The following is an 18,421-nucleotide window of genomic DNA, read 5'->3' as shown; positions in this document are numbered from 1 at the left end:
CTATTGTTTCATCATTATTATGCCTGAGAGGGAATATATCCAGTACAGTAATTTCCTCATTCCAGTTATGTTTTGGATAGCTGAACATGGCTGAGTTCAGCCATCCTCTTGGCAGACTTTTCCTATCAAAAAAGTAGTATTTACCAGTTTAGAGAGCCCATGTTGTAGACTAGTAAAAAAAAAAAAAAAAAAAAAAGATTTCATACAAGTAACTGTAAATCTGTTCTTCATGATTAGGTAAGATAATATGAGGGGCCTCAGGCCCCTGGAAAGAAAAGCAGACTCTTCCTTAAAGGATATTACTACTGAGTGCAGGGTACAGTTAGTTAGGATGTGATCTGGGGGGCAAAGAGAAACTGAACACATTCTGTCAAAATAAGCATGGTACCAGAATCTCTCAGTGCGGGCTATAGCAATCAGTCATAGGGAAAGAGACAGCCAAGGTTTCGAGTTCCCAAATCACTGGGAATAAAAGAAAATGTTCTGAATTATAAGTGGTTTTTAAAACTTAGTTCCCATCCCTTGCAATCTGAGTTGAAAAGAATATAAGGTAAAAATGGGGTTTGTAAGGTAAATCAAAGTAAGAGCCTGGTATTTGGGCAACTTATAAATTCTAGAAACAATCAAGGTAGAACTGCTCAAAGTTTAGTCTCATAATAATTGACATAAAGACCAAGAATCCCAGTTAAAATAACTCTGAATATGCTCTATCATTATGAAGTTTTCCTAAGAGTTTCAGCTTTATTATCTCTGATTAATATGACCACTGTTCTTACGGTATTAAATGGTGGCAATTATGTAAAAGTTAAAACAGATTATTCTATTTTGTCCTGAAAGTTCTGTACCACGTTGACCTTAACCTTCTTTATAACAGTAATAATTGATAGATTCTTATTTATAATCTCTACACTCTAAGGCAGTACATTTTAAATTGTTGTGGGTCATGAAGAAACTGGACCTTCTCCCCAGAAAAATGCACAGAAACATAAAATTTTGCATAGAACTTAAGAGGGTTCAAGGATGCCCCCTTTTAAAAAGAAAAAGAAAAAAAAACTTCTAAGAAAAATCTGGAAAACAAACTAAAATTGAAATCTTACCCCAAATAAGATACTACTTTAAAACCACAAATCCTGCTTCATCTCACACACAAAAAAAAATCTTAAGGATATTCACAAACCCCATCCAAAGCTATTTTCCTTTAAAAATAAACTGTGGCAGCTTTCAGACTCAAAATCATTAATCATTAATGTTTCCAGGAGGAAGAGCTTGAGTAAAGAGGTAAAAGTCTGTAAGTTATTAAATTTTGTATTTTAAAGAAGAAGCCCTTCTCACAGAAAAGGTGATGGGGATCAAAGTTGTTTCTACTGCTAGGTGACAGCCTGAGAATCTTTACCTTCCTCTGTGACGATGCACATTTGTCAGTTTCAGTGTGGCTTCTAGGTGATGCCCATCCTCTGTATTCACAAACCCTGGCCAAATGTGACACAACCTGAAAAACTATTTGAATAAAGGAATATTTTGAAAAATGTGATTTCCTTTATACTCTGGATTCAGTTTTTTTCTTAATATTTGGTAGATAGATCTATTTGTTTGTGTATATTTGTGTTATATCCAGTTTGTGGCTATAGAGAAGTTTTTAAATACTGAAGCGTCCTTTTTGTCAAGGTTAAACTAGAAACTCTGCCTGTTTTCAGTTGTTTCCTGTCTTTAAATAAAATTTTATCAGCTCCCCAGACTTCCTGGCACCATGTCCTTCTTCCACTTGCCTTAGGAATGCTTCTCAGCAGCAGTTATAACACCCCCAACCTAATGGTTCCAGAGTGTGTGTATTTGTGTTTTAAAGCATTCATTTTCCTTTATTAAGAAACAGATCCTAAAACCCCTTGCCATCTTTGGCACATCTTCAATACAAACCAGGTAATAAAGCTTTGGTTTTGTTAGATCATTTCTTTTTAAAGCAAGACACTTAATTGATTATTTCAGGTGTGTCTGTCAGGATCAACGTTTGACTTCTCCAACGAACCAGGATAGAAAGGGAATCATTGGCCTTAACAGCTTCAATCACGTCGGTTGTCGTGTGACAGGTTGTCCGTTTATGCTATTACATCATGGTCTCTCAACCCAGAGCTGGGAGGGGAGAAGAAAGGACCATGAAACTGTAAAAGTTTTACTTATCCGCATCTAGAATTTAATGTCTGTCTCTTAGGACACTACCATTTTGCTGGCATTAAACATACAGACCATGGGCTTCCCTGGTGGCGCAGTGGTTGAGAGTCCGCCTGCCAATGCAGGGGACACGGGTTCGTGCCCCGGTCCGGGAAGATCCCACATGCCGCGGGGCAGCTGGGCCCATAAGCCATGGCCGCTAAGCCTGCGCATCCCGAGCCTGTGCTCCACAGCGGGAGAGGCCACAACAGTGAGAGGCCCCTGTACAGCAAAAAAAAAAAAAAAAAAATCATACAGACCAGGAAACCAGAAGTAGCCTCCATCCTTCCGAATGTAAGGCCTGCTCTAATGTATTCTGCAAGATCACTGGAGGACAACAACCCTATTTGCCTTTCCAAAATTAATATTCTACCAGAATAATGTATAAGAAGTTTGCTCCTCCCATATATGAGATTTGGTTTGCAATAGAGGGTTCAGCTTTTCATTTCTATTAATCCCTGACCTCACTTAACCTGAAGCATACATTCGGCCTTACCAACAAACGTGAAAAGCCCAAGCAATATATATTTTTCCAGACAGTTACACTCTAATCAGTTTGATGTTGACAGCCCACTTACTTGCCCCATCTTCACCCATAGTTTATGGACCTGGAGGGTATGCTGAGCTGCACTACAGTAGCAGCTTCCAGTAAGTCAAAAACCAGTCACCAAGGTCTAAATATTTAAGACTCTGGTTCTAGGCTCCTTTTCCTCAAAGTTGTGATTATACTCAGCCTCCAACATATTTGCTTCACGTAGAATATATATTTTAGAAACAAAAACCAGCTCCAAATACAAAACACTAGAATAAATATATAGCCATGCTGATGATCTGTCTTAAAGTCAAAAATAGCCTGGAAATCAAATTAAATGACTGCAGGAGACACCATTTATGAGAAATGGGGGGAATTCTCTGGTGGTCCAGTGGTTAGGACTCAGTGCTCCCATTACCAGGGTCCCGAGTTCGATCCCTGGTCAGGGAACTAAGATCTCACAAGCCGCGAGGTGCAGCCAAAAAAAGAGAGAGAGAGAGAGAGAAACTGGAAGCTGGGAAGCCCAGGGAAGAATGGTAATGTGGGAGGATTACCAAGGTATGTAGAGTTTATCTTTTAAAAAAATTTAAAGGAAGAGGATGTGAAGTTTGAGCATAGAACTAAAAGCAGGGAAAGCCTGAGAACCAGGACAGCTCAGGGGAATGCCTGGGACAGTGCATAAAGAAAGAACTGAATTCATGATAGTTCTGTGAGAAAGAAACCTGCAAAGTATTACTGAATGCAAGCTATGCACCAAGTATGAGGAAGTGGGGCTCAGGCAGGATGACAGACCTTTTCCGTGTCCCACAGCTTGTAAGAGGCTAAAATAGGGTTTCATCCTGGATCTCTCAGACTTGAAAACCCATTTTCTTGCCAATCACTCTGCCTCTCAGAAACAAAAGTAGACGCAAGAGCAGGATAATACGGGGGCTAAGCTAGGTTGCACATCCCTGCCCTCTGACTTGCAGTGTAACTCTCAAGGTCATTCACCTCTCTGCACCACAGCTGCTGCTTCCGTAAAATAACACCTGTATCCCACAATTATTGGGGGCTCGAACAAGTACGTAAGACACTTTAAATGATGCCTGACATAATAAGTGGTTGATAAATGCCAGCTGTTATTACTGGAATTATTGTCATTATTCTTAGATATAAGTGGGTAACGGCAGAATGATTTGCAGTTTATCAGGGACTTCAAGCAAGCAGTAATACCCACATTTTAATGTGCATCTGAATCCCCTGAAGATCTTGTTTAAAAAGCAGATTCTGATTTTTTTTTAACTTTTTATTTTATATTGGAGTAGGTTGTGTTAGTTTCAGGTATACGGCAAAGTGATTCAGTTATACCTATACATATACCAGTTCTTTTTCAAGTCCTTTTTCAGTGGTGCTCCTGTCACTGAATTTCTAAAAAGCTCCAGCTGATGCTATTGCTGCTGGTCTACAGACCACATTTTGAGGAGCAAGGACTTGAAGAGCTGAAAGAGATAGCTTTGGCCTTGAGCCAGAAGTTAAAAATAAGTGGGGGGGAGGGGGTGGGCAGGGACCAAGAACGTCTAGAAAAGCCTGTGACGAGTCAAATTTAGTAACAGGAGGCCTAACACTTAACTCTTCTGAACAGTTAGTACCCTATAGATTCTTCCCCATGAAAAGAGTTGCCATAATCTAAGCAGATTGTTGAGCTCTTAAAAAACAAAAACAGTGAGGGAGGGATATGGAAGAAGTATAAGAGAGAGACCAGGAGAATATTTGTAGGCCAAGTCACCCTGTCTTGCAGTAGTGACTGTAAATGTCTCAAAACGTCTCTTGCCTTTGCTTTATTTACTGTATGTACTTGTTTGTTTGTTTGTTGTTTGTTTTGGTTTTGGTGTTTTTTTTTTTGCGGTACGCGGGCCTCTCACTGTTGTGGCCTCTCCCGCTGCAGAGCACAGGCTCGGGATGCGCAGGCTCAGCGGCCATGGCTCACAGGCTCAGCGGCCATGGCTCACAGGCCCAGCCGCTCCGCGGCATGTGGGATCTTCCCAGACCGGGGAACGAACCCGTGTCCCCTGCGTCGGCAGGCGGACTCTCAACCACTGCGCCACCAGGGAAGCCCTTAGTGCTGGCCTCTGATACTGTCATCCGAAATTCAAAGAGAAAAAGTGTTTTAAAGTACCTAAAATAGGTTCTTAAACTCCTATCTCCCTGGATTCTTCTGATTCTTAATAAGTAAGGTAGCAAAAGAGTAGATTTGGGAATTCCAAATTAAACTTATGTCATGAACTCATATCATGAATTCTTGGGCTGCAGAGAACCATCCCTTCCAAAAAAAGAAAAGCCGGGGGTAGGGGGGCCCTTACTAGTACACTCAGCACTGTCCAACAGAAATGTAAGGCAAGCCACATATATAATTTAAAATTTTCTGGTAGCCACATTCAAAAAATTTTTAAACTTTTAAAAATTTTTAAACAGATGAAACTAATATATAATATAAAAATATATTTTAATATCTTAACTCTATATCTAAAATATCATTTAACATATCATAGTTTAATAATTATTAATACATATTTTACGCTCTGTTCTAAGTCTTTGAAATCCTCTAGAAACAGCACACACCCAATATGCTGCTATACGATGATAATCTCTTACACAATGCCGTTATTAAAGTGAAACGCAGTCTCCCCAAAACAAAAAAAGTGTTGTTTCAGGGGAGAATATTTTACATTGCTTCTGGGTTTTTGTATTTAAATCAATTAAAGTTAAATAAAATTAAAAATGCAGTTCCTCAGTCACACCAGCCACCCCTCAGGTAGGTGTTCAGTAGCCTCACAGCAGGCAGGGCCCACCGTTATCAGATAGGGCAAGTCTAGATCCTACACACATTTACCACGGGGCACATCTAGTGAGAACAGAGAAGGATGGTCAGAGGCCCGAGCTGCTCTTACCTTTCAGCAGCTGTTCCTCGAATCACCTCATATGCAAAAACTCCAGAGGTCACATCATGGAAATGTGGATCTGGCCTTTTCATTTCCTGAAGCAGGCTAAGAAGAGACAGAAGAGTTTTCCCATGAGGTTAGGAAGCACAATGAATTAGTCTCCTGAGCCCTGGACAACCCTCCAACTGTCAGTGGGGACTCTATCTGCTCTGCTCAGGGCTCACACACATGGGGCAAGGATGCCCTCTAGCTGGTCACCATCATTCTTCCCCAGGGGTGGTCTGATTCCCTGTGCCGAAGCCTAGAACCATTGGACACAGTGAAAGAAACCACTGAAAAGTACAGTGTGTGCTGGTGCCAGCAGATGCAGTCACCTACCCTGTGACAAGTAGGGCCTGCAGTCACGAGAGGAGCCAGCCGCTGTCCAAATGCTTTACCTTCCCCGTTCAGGCTCTCTACCCATAGCTTGTGCTTCTGAAAAACAACCCAGGCATGGTCACACCCATGCTTGCTTCATAGTGAGGGGCAGCATGCGCAGAACCAACTATTTCTTCTGTGAAACAGCCTTTCCTGGAAAGGAGAATTATAACGCGTTACTAACAAAGCCTTCTTTCCTTTTGGCAGACCGAGTCACAGAATATCCTTCCAATGTTAGCTGCCCTTTCAGGCTGCCAGCCAAGACAAACATGCCTCAGAGAACCTTTGTCGCTCGCACAGGCCCACCTCCCCACATCCAGCCCAGGGCTTTCCTTTCCACAATAGTCCATCCAACTATCTCTGGGTACAGCTCAGGCTGGGCTTTGCACCTAGTCCGCTGGTACTGCTGCCTGGATCACTGTGATCAGAGCTCAGTACCAGTGACTGTTTTCTACAGAACTCAAAGGATTGTCTCAGGGACTTCCCAGTGGTTAGGGCTCCACACTTCCACTGCAGGGGGCACGGATTCAATCCCTGGTTGCAGAACTAGGATCCCACAAGCCACGCAGCGTGACCAGAAAAAGGGATTGTCTCCACCACAGTGGAGCCCTTTGAGGGCTCCTGAAACGCACGGGAGGGGAAGAAAAATTCCTAATTCCCCTTACCTTTCTGTCGAATGCAATCCAAGGGAATTGCAAAGGAGATTCCTGTGGTCACCTTCAGTGTGTTTATGCCAATCACATCACCATCCTGACAAGGGAGGAGACATCAATTCAGCAGCCCAGTTCTGCAGACTGACAAGCAAAGGAAGGAGAGAAGCTTAGGGTCACTTACGGTCGAGCAACAGGTAGCATCTTAGCGGACCAAGATGTGCAAAATCCTGCTGAGGAATTCTGGGTTTTAATCTTGAGCTCTTTTTTTTCTTGGCCAAATTACACTGCTTTTCAAAGTGAACCACAGTTTGTATTTTGACACAGATATGAGAGTAAGGAGTATATGCCTTTCCATTCCTTAAATGAGACTAAAAATAAACACGGAAAAGGCAAAAATCTGTTGACTTCCAGCCACACTTCAATGAAACTATTCAGAAGATTCAGTAAATTGACCTTAGGAACAAAGCTCTACGAAACTAAATTTATGAAGTGGGAAATACTTTCCTTTTTGTGCATTTCATCTTCCCTTAGCCTTTGTTAGGTAATGGGAAGGATAGAAAAGAGACTTCCGATCACATTAAAATACAGATTATAATTCAATAGGTCTGGAGTGTGGCTTGAAATTCTGCATTTCATCCCTGCTCTAGTAAACTCATTGTTTACTGGAGAAAAAGCAGGCACAAAAATCACATGCAATGTTAGGAGTAAAGGGGGCGGAGTCAAGATGGCAGACTAGGAGGATGCAGAATTCGCGTCTCCTCACAACTAGGGCACCTACCAGGCAGGCACTGGAGGGGGACCATGGACACCTAAGGGGACGGGAGGAACCCCCAGTGACCAGGTAAGATGTGGGGCTCGCGGGGAGTGAAGGGGGAGGAGAAGTGGAGGGGGGACAGGACTGGCGCCCCTGAGGGGCGACTGGGGGAAGGAAGGAGTTCCTACACCCAGCGGGACCCACCCACGGTTAGGGGTCCAGCTGGGGGAGATGGTGGGGGAGGGGCACGGAGGAACGGTAGGGAACGCAGCCAGCACTTTCCCTGTCCTCTTAGGCACCGGGGAACCTGTTGGGCTCCCGGGCCTAATCCTCTGCCCTCGGAGCCTCCCTCCTGCCGGGCAGAGCCCAAGGCCCGCCCCTGCACACCCACCCGGGGCCCTGCCTCTACACTCGGAGACCCCCTCCAACGTGCTGGGCCTAAACCCCACCCACACACCCTCACCCAGGGCCCTACCTCCAAACTCCCGAACCCCACACTCCAGAAGCCCTCCTTTCCATGTGCTCCCCTTCCCTGCAGGCCCTAAGCAGAAGCCCCGCTCCATGCTTGAACATCGACCGCCTAGGCCCGGCCCCACGCTCAAACATCACCTCCCACCCGCCTAGCTCCCACCCCACCCTAAACCCTGCCCCTGCTGAAGTTCCACCCCTACCTAAACTCCACTCCCCCATAGCCAAGGCTTTTTGTTTTTCTTTCTTTCTTTTTTCCTCTTTTAGATTGGGGTTCTGTTTTACCTTGATTCATTTATATTTTTATTTTTTCTAATAAATCTTTTAGTTTTCTAATTTTATTCTTTATACTTTGTTATTGTTCTCCTTTTTGCTTGTTCCCTTTTTTTTCTTTCCTTTTTTCTGTTGTGGCTTTATTTTACCTTGTTGCAGCTGTTTCAATTATAGTTTTATTTTTCCTAATATATTTTTTGTCTTTCTAATTTTATTTCTTTTTTATTCTTTGTTATTGTATTGCTCCTTTTTTCTTTTTTTTTTTCTCCCATGCCACACGTCTTGTGGGATCTTGGTTCCCAGGCTGGGGGTCACTCTGAGTCCAAACCGCTGGACTAACAGAGAACTTCAGACCCCAGGGAATATTAATCGGAGTGAGTCCTCCTGGAGGTCCTCATCTCAGCGCTGAGACCCGGCTCTATCCAACTGCCTGCAAACCCCAATGCTGGACACCTCAGGCCAAACAACCAGTAAAACAGGAATACAGCTCCACCCATCAAAAAAAAAAAAAAAAATGAAACGACAAAAAAATATATTACAGACGAAGGAGCAAGGTAAAAACCTATAAGACCAAATAAATGAAGACAAAATAGGTAACCTACCTGAAAAAGAATTCAGAGTAATGATAGGAAAAATGATACAAAATCTCAGAAACAGAATGGAGAAAATACAAGAAACATCTCACAAGGATCTAGAAGAACTAAAGTGCAAACAAACAGTGAGAACAACACAATAAATGAAATTAAAAATACTCTAGAAGGAATCAATAGCAGAATAACTGGGGCAGAAGAACACATAACTGAGCTGGAAGATAAAATGTTGGAAATAACTGCCAGGGAGCAGAATAAAGAAAAAGGAATGAAAAGAATTGAGGAGAGTCTCAGAGGCCTCTGAGACATTAAACACACCAACATTTGAATTATAGGGGTCCCAGAAGAAGAAGAGAAAAAGAAGGGGTCTGAGAAAATATTTGAAGAGATTATAGTCAAAAACTTCCCTAATATGGGAAAGGAAATAGTCAAGTCCAGGAAGCACAGAGAGTCCCATACAGGATAAACCCAAAGAGAAACACACCGATACACATATTAATCAAACTATCAAAAATTAAATACAAAGAAAAACTATTAAGAGCAGCAAGGGAAAAGCAACAAATAACATACAAGGGAATCCCCATAAGGTTAACAACTGATCTTTCAGCAAAAACTCTGCAAGCCAGAAGGTAGTGGCAGGACATATTTAAAGTGATGAAAGGGAAAACCTACAACCAAGATTACTCTACCCAGCAAGGATCTCATTCAGATTTGATGGAGAAATCAAAAAGCTTTACAGAAAATCAAAAGTTCAGAGAATTCAGCACCACCAAACCAGCTTTAAAACAAATGCTAAAGGAACTTCTCTAAGCGGGAAACACATGAGAAGAAAAAGACCCACAAAAACAAACGCAAATCAATTAAGAAAATGGTAATAGGAACATACATATCGATAATCACTTTGAATGTAAATGGATTAAATGCGCCAACCAAAAAACATAGACTGGCTGAATGGATACAAAAACAAGACCCTTATAAATGCTGTCTACAAGAGACCCACTTCAGACCTAGGGACACATACAGACTGAAAGTGAGGGGATGGAAAAAGATATTCCATGCAAATGGAAATCACAAGAAAGCTGGAGTAGCAATACTCATATTAGAGTAAATAGGCTTTAAAATAAAGACTGTTACAAGAGATAAGGAAGGACACTATATAATGATCAAGAGATCAATCCAAGAAGAAAACGTAACAATTATAAATATTTATGCACCCAACATAGGAGCATCTCAATACATAAGGCAAATGCTAACAGCCATAAAAGGAGAAATCGACAGTAACACAATAATAGTGGGGGACTTTAACACCCCACTTACACCAATAGACAGATCATCCAAACAGAAAATAAATAAGGAAACACAAGCTTTAAATGACACAACAGAACAGAAAGACTTAATTGATATTTTTAGGACATTCCACTCAAAAGAGGAAGAATACAGTTTCTTCTCAAGTGCACATGGAACCTTCTCCCATCACATTTTGGGTCACAAGTCAAACCTTGGAAAATTTAAGAAAATGTAAATCATATAGCGCATCTCTTCTGAACACAATGCTATGAGATTAGAAATCAATTACAGGAAAAAAACAGTAAAATACACAAATACATGAGGGCTGAACAGTGTGCTGCTAAATAACCAAGAGATTACTGAAGACATCAAAGAGGAAATCAAAAAATACCTAGAAACAAATGACAATGAAAACACGATGACCCAAAACCCATGGGATGCAGCAAAAGCAGTTCCAAGAGGGAAGTTTATAGCAATACAATCCTACCTCAGGAAACAAGAAACATCTCAAATAAACAACCTAACCTTACACCTAAAGCAATGAGAGAAAGAAGAACAAAAAAAAGCCAAAGTCAGCAAAAGGAAAGAAATCATAAAGATAAGATCAGAAATAAATAAAAAAGAAGTGAAGGAAACAATAGCAAAGATCAATAACTAATTCTTTGAGAAGATAAGCAAAATTGATAAACCATTAGCCAGACTCATCAAGAAAAAAGGGAGAAGACTCAAATCAACAGAATTAGAAATGAAAAAGGAGAAGTAACAACTGACACTGCAGAAATACAAAGGATCATGAGAGATTACTACAAACAACTATATGCCAATAAAATGGACAACCTGGAAGAAATGGACAAATTGTTAGAAAAGCACAACCTTCTGAGACTGAACCAGGAAGAAATAGAAAATATAAACAGACCAATCACAAGCACTGAAAATGAGACTGTGATTAAAAATCTTCCAACAAACAAAAGCCCAGGACCAGACAGCTTCACAGGCAAATTCTATCAAACATTTAGAGAAGAGCTAACACCTATCCTTCTCAAACTCTTCCAAAATATAACAGAGGGAGGAACACTCCCCAACTCATTCTACGAGGCCACCATCACCCTGATACCAAAACCAGACAAAGATGTCACAAAGAAAGAATACTACACGCCAATATCACTGAGGAACATAGATGCAAAAATCCTCAACAAAATACTAACGAACAGAATCCAACAGAACACTAAAAGGATCATACACCATGATCAAGTGGGGTTTATCCCAGGAAGGATACTTCAATATACGCAAATCAATCAACATGATACACCATATTAACAAATTGAAGGAGAAAAACCATATGATCACCTCAATAGATGCAGAAAAAGCTTTTGACAAAATTCAACACCCATTTATGATAAAAACTCTCCAGGGCTTCCCTGGTGGTGCAGTGGTTAAGAATCCGCCTGCCAATGCAGGGGACACGGGTTCGAGCCCTGGTCTGGGAAGATCCCACATGCCACAGAGCAACTAAGTCCGTGCACCACAGCTACTGAGCCTGCGCTCTAGAGCCAGCGAGCCACAACTACTGAGCCCACATGCCACAACTACTGAAGCCTGCGCACCTAGAGCCCGTGCTCTGCAACAAGAGAAGCCACCGCAATGAGAAGCCCATGCACTGCAACAAAGAGTAGCCCCCGCTCACCGCAACTAGAGAAAGCCCATGCACAGCAAGGAAGGCCCATTGCAGCCAAAACATAAATAAATAAATAAATTTATTAAAAAAGAAAAAAAAACTCTCCAGAAAGTGGGCATAGAAGGAACCTACCTCAACATAATAAAAGCCATATATGACAAACCCACAGCCAACATCATTCTCAATGGTAAAAAACTGAAAGCATTTCCTTTAAGATCAGGAACAAGACAAGGCTGCCCACTCTCACCACTGTTATTCAGCATAGTGTTGGAAGTCCTAGCCACAGCAATCAGAGAAGAAAAAGAAACAAAAGGAATACAAATTGGGAAAGAAGAAGTAAAACTGTCACTGTCTGCTGATGATATGATGCTAAACATAGAAAATCCTAAAGATGCCACCAAAAAGCTACTAGAACTAATCAATGAATTTGGTAAGGTTGCAGGATACAAAATTAATGCACAGAAATCTCTTGCATTCCTATGCACTAACAACGAAAGATCAGAAAGAGAAATTAAGGAAACAATCCTATTTACCACTGCAACAAAAAGAATAAAATACCTAGGAATAAACCTACCTAAGGAGGCAAAAGACCAGTACTCAGAAAACTATAAAACACTGATGAAAGAAATCAAAGATAACATAAACAGATGGAGAGATACCATCCTCCTGGATTGGAAGAATCAATATTGTGAAAATGCCTACACTACCCAAAGCAATCTACAGGTTCAATGAAATCCCTATCAAATTACCAATGGCATTTTTCACAGAACTAGAACAAGAAATTTTACAATTTGTATGGAAACACAAAAGACCCCGAATAGCCAAAGCAATCTTGAGAAAGATAAACAGAGCTGGAGGAATCAGGCTCCCTGACTTCAGACTATACTACAAAGCTACAGTAATCAAGACAGTATGGTACTGGCACAAAAACAGAAATATAGATCAATGGAACAAGATAGAAAGCCGAGAGATAAACCCACGCACATATGGTCACCTTATCTCTGACAAAGGAGGCAAGAATATACCATGAAGAAAAGACAGCCTCTTCAATAAGTGGTGCTGGGAAAACTGGACAGCTACATGTAAAAGAATGAAATTAGAACACACCCTAACACCATACACAAAAATAAACTCAAAATGGATTAAACACCTAAATGTAAGGCCAGACACTATAAAACTGTTAGAGGAAAACACAGGCAGAACACTCTATGACATAAATCACAGCAAGATCCTTTCTGACCCACCTCCTAGAATAAGGGAAATAAAAACAAAAATAAACAAATGGGACCTAATGAAATTTGTACAGCAAAGGAAACCATAAACAAGACGAAAAGACAACCCTCAGAATGGGAGAAAATATTTGCAAATGAAGCAACTGACAGAGCATTAATCTCCAAAATATACAAGCAGCTCATGCAGCTCAATATCACAAAAACAAACAACCCAATCCAAAAATGAGCAGAAAACCTAAATAGACATTTCTCCAAAGGAGACATACAGATGGCCAACAAATGCATGAAAAGAGGCTCAACATCACTAATCATTAGAGAAATGGAAATCAAAACTATAATGAGGTATCACCTCACACCGGTCAGAATGGCCATCATCAAAAAATCTACAAACAATAAATGCTGGAGAGGGTGTGGAGAAAAGGGAACCCTTCTGCACTTTTGGTGGGAATGTAAATTGATACAGCCACTATAGAGAACAGTATGGAGATTCCTTTAAAAACTAAAAATAGAACTACCATATGACCCAGCAATCCCACTACTGGGCATATACCCTGAGAAAACCATAATTCAAAAAGAGACATGTACCACAATGTTCATTGCAGCTCTATTTACAATAGCCAGGACATGGAAGCAACCTAAATGTCCATCAACAGATGACTGGATAAAGAAGATGTGGCACATATATACAATGGAGTATTACTCAGCCATAAGAAGAAACAAAACTGAGTTATTTGTAGTGAGGTGGATTGACCAAGAATCTGTCATACAGAGTGAAGTAAGTCAGAAAGAAGAAAAACAAATACCATATGCTAACATGTATATATGGAATCCAAAAAATATGGAATTTAAAAAAGCAGTACTAATGAACCTAGTGGCAGGGCAGGAATACAGACGCAGATGTAGAGAACAGACTTGAGGGCACGGTGGGGAAGGGGAAGCTGGAATTAAGTGAGAGAGTGGCATGGACATATATACACTACCAAATGTAAAACGGATGGCTAGTGGGAAACTGCTGCAGAGCACAGGGAGATCAGCTCGGTGCTTTGTGATGACCTAGAGGGGTGGGATAGGGAGGGTGGGAGGGAGACGCAAGAAGGAGGGGATTTGGGGATATATGTATACATATAGCTGATTCACTTTGTTATACAGCAGAAACTAACACATCATTGTAAAGCATTGAAACTCCAATGAAGATGTGAAAAAAAAAATGTTAGGAATAAAAAGCGCTCAGTGATTTCACACACAATTCCTCCTCCGACAAGCAAATGTAATATGTGAAGAGAAACCAGAAACAATCAGCTCAAGGGACTCAGAGAGCATGATCACAGGCCATGTGTCAAACAGCACTGCTCTCTTGTTGTATCTGAGCAACTAGAAACCCTGGCATTTCCATTAGGGACGTTAAATAAAATTTAAGAATTAAATACATGACAGAGCAACGGATTGTTGTTGTGGCTTTTTTGTCGTCTCTAAGCAGGTCAATACTAAATTAGCATTTTGGAATGAGACTTAGTTCTTCACATGCAGAAGCAGGGGGTCTTCAAGGATATACATTACATAGTACAGTTGTCATTTGACACAATTTGGGTTTAGTACCCAGGACTTTTTTAAGTACCCAATGAAAGCAGAAAGCACACTGAAGAGATGTAAGTAGGTGTTAAGGAAACCCTGACCCCCTCGGCTGGAGGAGCTCACATGCCAAGATGACAAATCCATCACAGATCTTACATTTTTCCTAGCCCTTTACTTAAGATGCAATAATAGAAAAGCATCGTACCACACATCTCCACACAAGAGCGACATCCCAGTCTGCATCATGAAATTTGTCAAGTTTTTGAAAGTTCAGAAGAAGCGTGAAGCAGCGAGGAAAGTGGTCACTTACCAAATTCACCAGAGGCCCCCCAGAATTCCCATGCTGAAGACAGAATTTGAAAAAGCCATCAGTACTTTTCTCCCAGTCATCTATATATAGTTCCCAAAGAGGTTTCCCAAAAACAGCCTGCCCTAGTGAGCCCCTGTTTCCCCAGGGCAGGCGAAATTGGGCCCCATCATGATCATCTCCTAAGTCGGTGCAGGTAAAGAACAACAGCAAGAGGACCACCACCTCCTACGGAAGCAGTGATCTCTGCGACAGACCCTAGGAGACCATCCAGTTATCACATCAAACAGGCTCACCTCTAACAGCGTGGCATTCCGTACCTCTCATGAGGATAGACCTGATCTCTGGACATCCCCGAAAGGCCAAAGGGAAAAGAAGGCCCCCTGAAGTGTTCTTCTCACCGCATTGCCAGTATCTTATGGGCTGAGCACAGCCTACCCCTGTGACTTACATTAATTATGGCATCCGTCTGGATATAGTCCATGCCTGAATCCTTCAGCCCCAGCTCTTTGCCCTCTCGCCGTGTGGCGCTGACAATGCCTGCCGTCCCTGTGTTCTGCAGTGAAAACAGGCTACCCAAGGCCACCAGAACTCGCCAGCTCACAGGTCAGATGACTTTCCCAGCAGCAATACAGGAAGTTCAGTCTGCACATGGGTGAGGAGGGACAAGATGGACAAATTAAAACTGGAATCAATCAGCATCTGTATACAATCCATATATGACATGGTCTCCACCATTTCGGCATTTATAATGCAAGAATCACCCACCCACCTAGTTTCTACAACTGCCTGAGTCTTCCTCCTTACACTCCAACTACCACTAAACTCTCACTTGTTAAGATGCTAGGGATCATCTCTAAACATCTAAAATTATTGCTTATAGAAATTACAATAAGTAAACCGCCAGTGAAGTAACTGATGAACATAAACTGACATTAGCAATTTACTTAGCACCATTCCAGCTCAGAAGTTTACAAAGTTAATAAGCCACGAACAGAAAGGAGGTCACCCAAAGCAGTGCTTCTCCTTAATGTGCATATGAATCTCCCAGTGATCAGTAGACCTGGGTAGGGTCTGAGTTTCTGTATTTCTAAAAAATTCTCAGATGATGTCAATGCTGCTGGGGTGCAGACCACACTTCGTATAGCAAGGAACTCAAAGCACTCCTTAGCAGCTTTGAATCCGTTACAATCATTTCCGGTGTTCTGAGACAAGCAGAGAAATAAGTTTCCCAGAAGCAGCATCTGTTGAAGAAGGAACTGAAGGAGAAAAAAAGACAGCTGGGTAGTTAATAAAAATTGTTACAGACATACAGACAGGCATGGAAGAAAATAAACAAAAGAAGGAGTGAAGAATAGAAAAAAAGCAAACTAGAAAAAAAAAAAAAAGTATATGCCAGGGAGAAAAGACATGTGGTGGGGTGGGGAAGAAAATATCAGCAAGTTGATGAAAATCCTCGGATCGCAGACTCACATTTGGCTCAGTTTTAATCAGGGCAAGATCCAATTTATGGTCAATGTCCTTGACAGTGGCTTCATACTGGACCCCGCTCTGGAGCTCCACCTGGATCCGCTGCTGGTTCGTGAGGACGTGGGCATTGGTAACAATAAGCCCATCCTCAGATACTATGAACCCAGAGCCACTGGATGCAGGAATACGCTCACTGCTGAGAGGCGACCTGTCTCAGCAAGACAACAGCATAAGCAGAAGGCGGGCAAATCAGGGCATCCGCCATAGTCCGGAAGCATGGGAACCTGGCATTTATGAAACATTCTTCCACCACAGTTTCCTCCGACATTTGACTTTTCCCTGCCTGTTTTCATTCTCTCCACATGGAATTAGACTCTGTGTTCAATGTCCTGGCCGTCTCTTGGAAACAGGACTGAGAGCTGATTCCAACTCTGCTTTTCCAGGAAAAGCAGCACCCCTCTGCTTCAAAGACGACTAACCTAATCGTAATACTGGGGGCAAAAGTGGACCTAGTGCTACATTATCCAGCACCCAGGCAGGGAGGGAGTCAGAGAAGTCTGGTCCCGGCTTAGGTTCCACTACTAACTGGCTTTGTGACATAGGACAAGTTTCTCTTGCTCTCTGGGTTTGGGATTCCTTCCATGCAAAAGAAGGGGCCGGGCAAATATCACCATCAAGGTGCCTTCTGGCTCTTACCTCTGACCTTGAACTTGTCTGAGAGAGAGGAGTAGCCCAGATTTGGAAGTCAGAATCCTTGTGTCTCTGCTCTTTGGCTAAACGACCAACAGGCTAGGCAACCTCTTTGAGCCGTTTGATTTCCTCACCGTGGTTTTTACAACTAAATTGTGCTGGGAGAGTGGTTGCGCGGGGCCAGGAGCAGGGAGGCGCTCGGTAACAGTTAGCCCGGGGAGCTTACGTCCTCCTCCGACCTCCTTTACCCGCGGAACAGCTGTAAGTGGACCACGGACGGGGCCACCGTCTCCACCACGGCGGCGATGAAGTTGTACTTGCTCCTGAGCCAGCCTGCGCTTCTGGTCCCCGCAAAGAGATGCTCCATTCTTTGGGCGGGGGTGGGGGACGACCCTCGCTGCCTGACCGCATCAGGCATCACCTCTCTCCTCCCTCTCTCTCCGCTTTCCCTCCCCCTCCTCTCTTCGGTCTCCCACTGTGTATTCACTGCGGTCGCCTGAGACCAGACCTGTCACCCCGATTTGAAAATAAAAGGAAAGACGGCGGCCACCAGCTATAGGGAGGGAACTGGGGAGCAACCACATGGGAACCGGTAACCGGACACCTAAGAAGGGAAGAAAATCGGTACCTAGGAGGCGTTGAATCGCTCTGGCGATGCAGCAGGGAGAACCGCGCGAACGGAACTCGCTCCTGAAGAGGGCGCGGAAAGCGCACGGCCCTCCGCTCACCTGGGGCTCCACAGTCCCCCGCTTCCGCACCGCCACTGCCGGGAGCGCGCCACGGAGGCGCGCGGCGCTGTTCTTGGCGCGGAGCGCGCACAGGCTGGGGTAGGTGCGGCCGTCTCCGCAGCACGCGGCCGTCTCCCGCCGCCGAGAAGCCGGGGCGCGGGCGGCGCACGGCCGGCCGAGCGCCCCGCCGCAGGCCTCGCCCTCGGCCGCGGCGCAGACGCGGCAGCCCCCGCAGCGGTCGAGCCCCGGGGCCGTCCCCCGCCGAGCAGGGGGCGCAGTGGCGGGCACGGCGGCGCGGGCCTGGCCCTCCTGGCCTGGACTCCTTTCCCCGGAGACGCGGGCAGCGGCAGCCACGTCAGGACGAACGGTCCGAGCCCGGCGGGCCGCAGCAGGGGTCTCGTCATCCCGCTCCCTTCCTCCTTCCTTCCCACTTTCCCGCGGACTCTCCTCTGGACCCGCAGCTGCTCTCAGACGAGCAACGCTTTCTCCGGACTGGGATGCCGCCTCCTTCAGCCCCCGACTTTAAGGGGCAGAACCTGGCAGCCCTCTCCACACACACCGGTTCCCCACCCCGCCCCGCGTCCCGGCCCTTCCCCCACCTCGTGGAATTCAGAACACCAAGAACGGGGGCAGACTGACAACTCACCCAC

At 43.6% G+C, this 18,421-nt stretch overlaps 1 protein-coding gene across 1 annotated transcript; it reads right to left on the bottom strand.

Moving 5' to 3' along the window:
* Positions 1 to 42: 42 nt before the first annotated feature.
* On the bottom strand, positions 43 to 18,396 carry HTRA4 (HtrA serine peptidase 4). Its single transcript, XM_019921606.3, is given in 12 exon segments — positions 43 to 2,078; positions 2,080 to 2,127; positions 5,665 to 5,760; positions 6,168 to 6,225; positions 6,738 to 6,822; positions 14,887 to 14,919; positions 15,335 to 15,471; positions 15,474 to 15,528; positions 16,357 to 16,561; positions 17,292 to 17,404; positions 17,772 to 18,052; positions 18,055 to 18,396. Coding segments are annotated over 12 exon segments (1,344 nt in total). The 5' UTR covers positions 18,176 to 18,396; the 3' UTR covers positions 43 to 1,966.
* Between the last annotated feature and the right edge of the window lie 25 nt (positions 18,397 to 18,421).

Source organism: Tursiops truncatus, chromosome 21 (assembly GCF_011762595.2).
Source record: "Tursiops truncatus isolate mTurTru1 chromosome 21, mTurTru1.mat.Y, whole genome shotgun sequence".
Taxonomy (NCBI): domain Eukaryota; kingdom Metazoa; phylum Chordata; class Mammalia; order Artiodactyla; family Delphinidae; genus Tursiops; species Tursiops truncatus.
The sequence above is the reverse complement of the archived record's forward strand: the minus strand, read 5'-3'. Positions and strand labels throughout refer to the sequence as shown.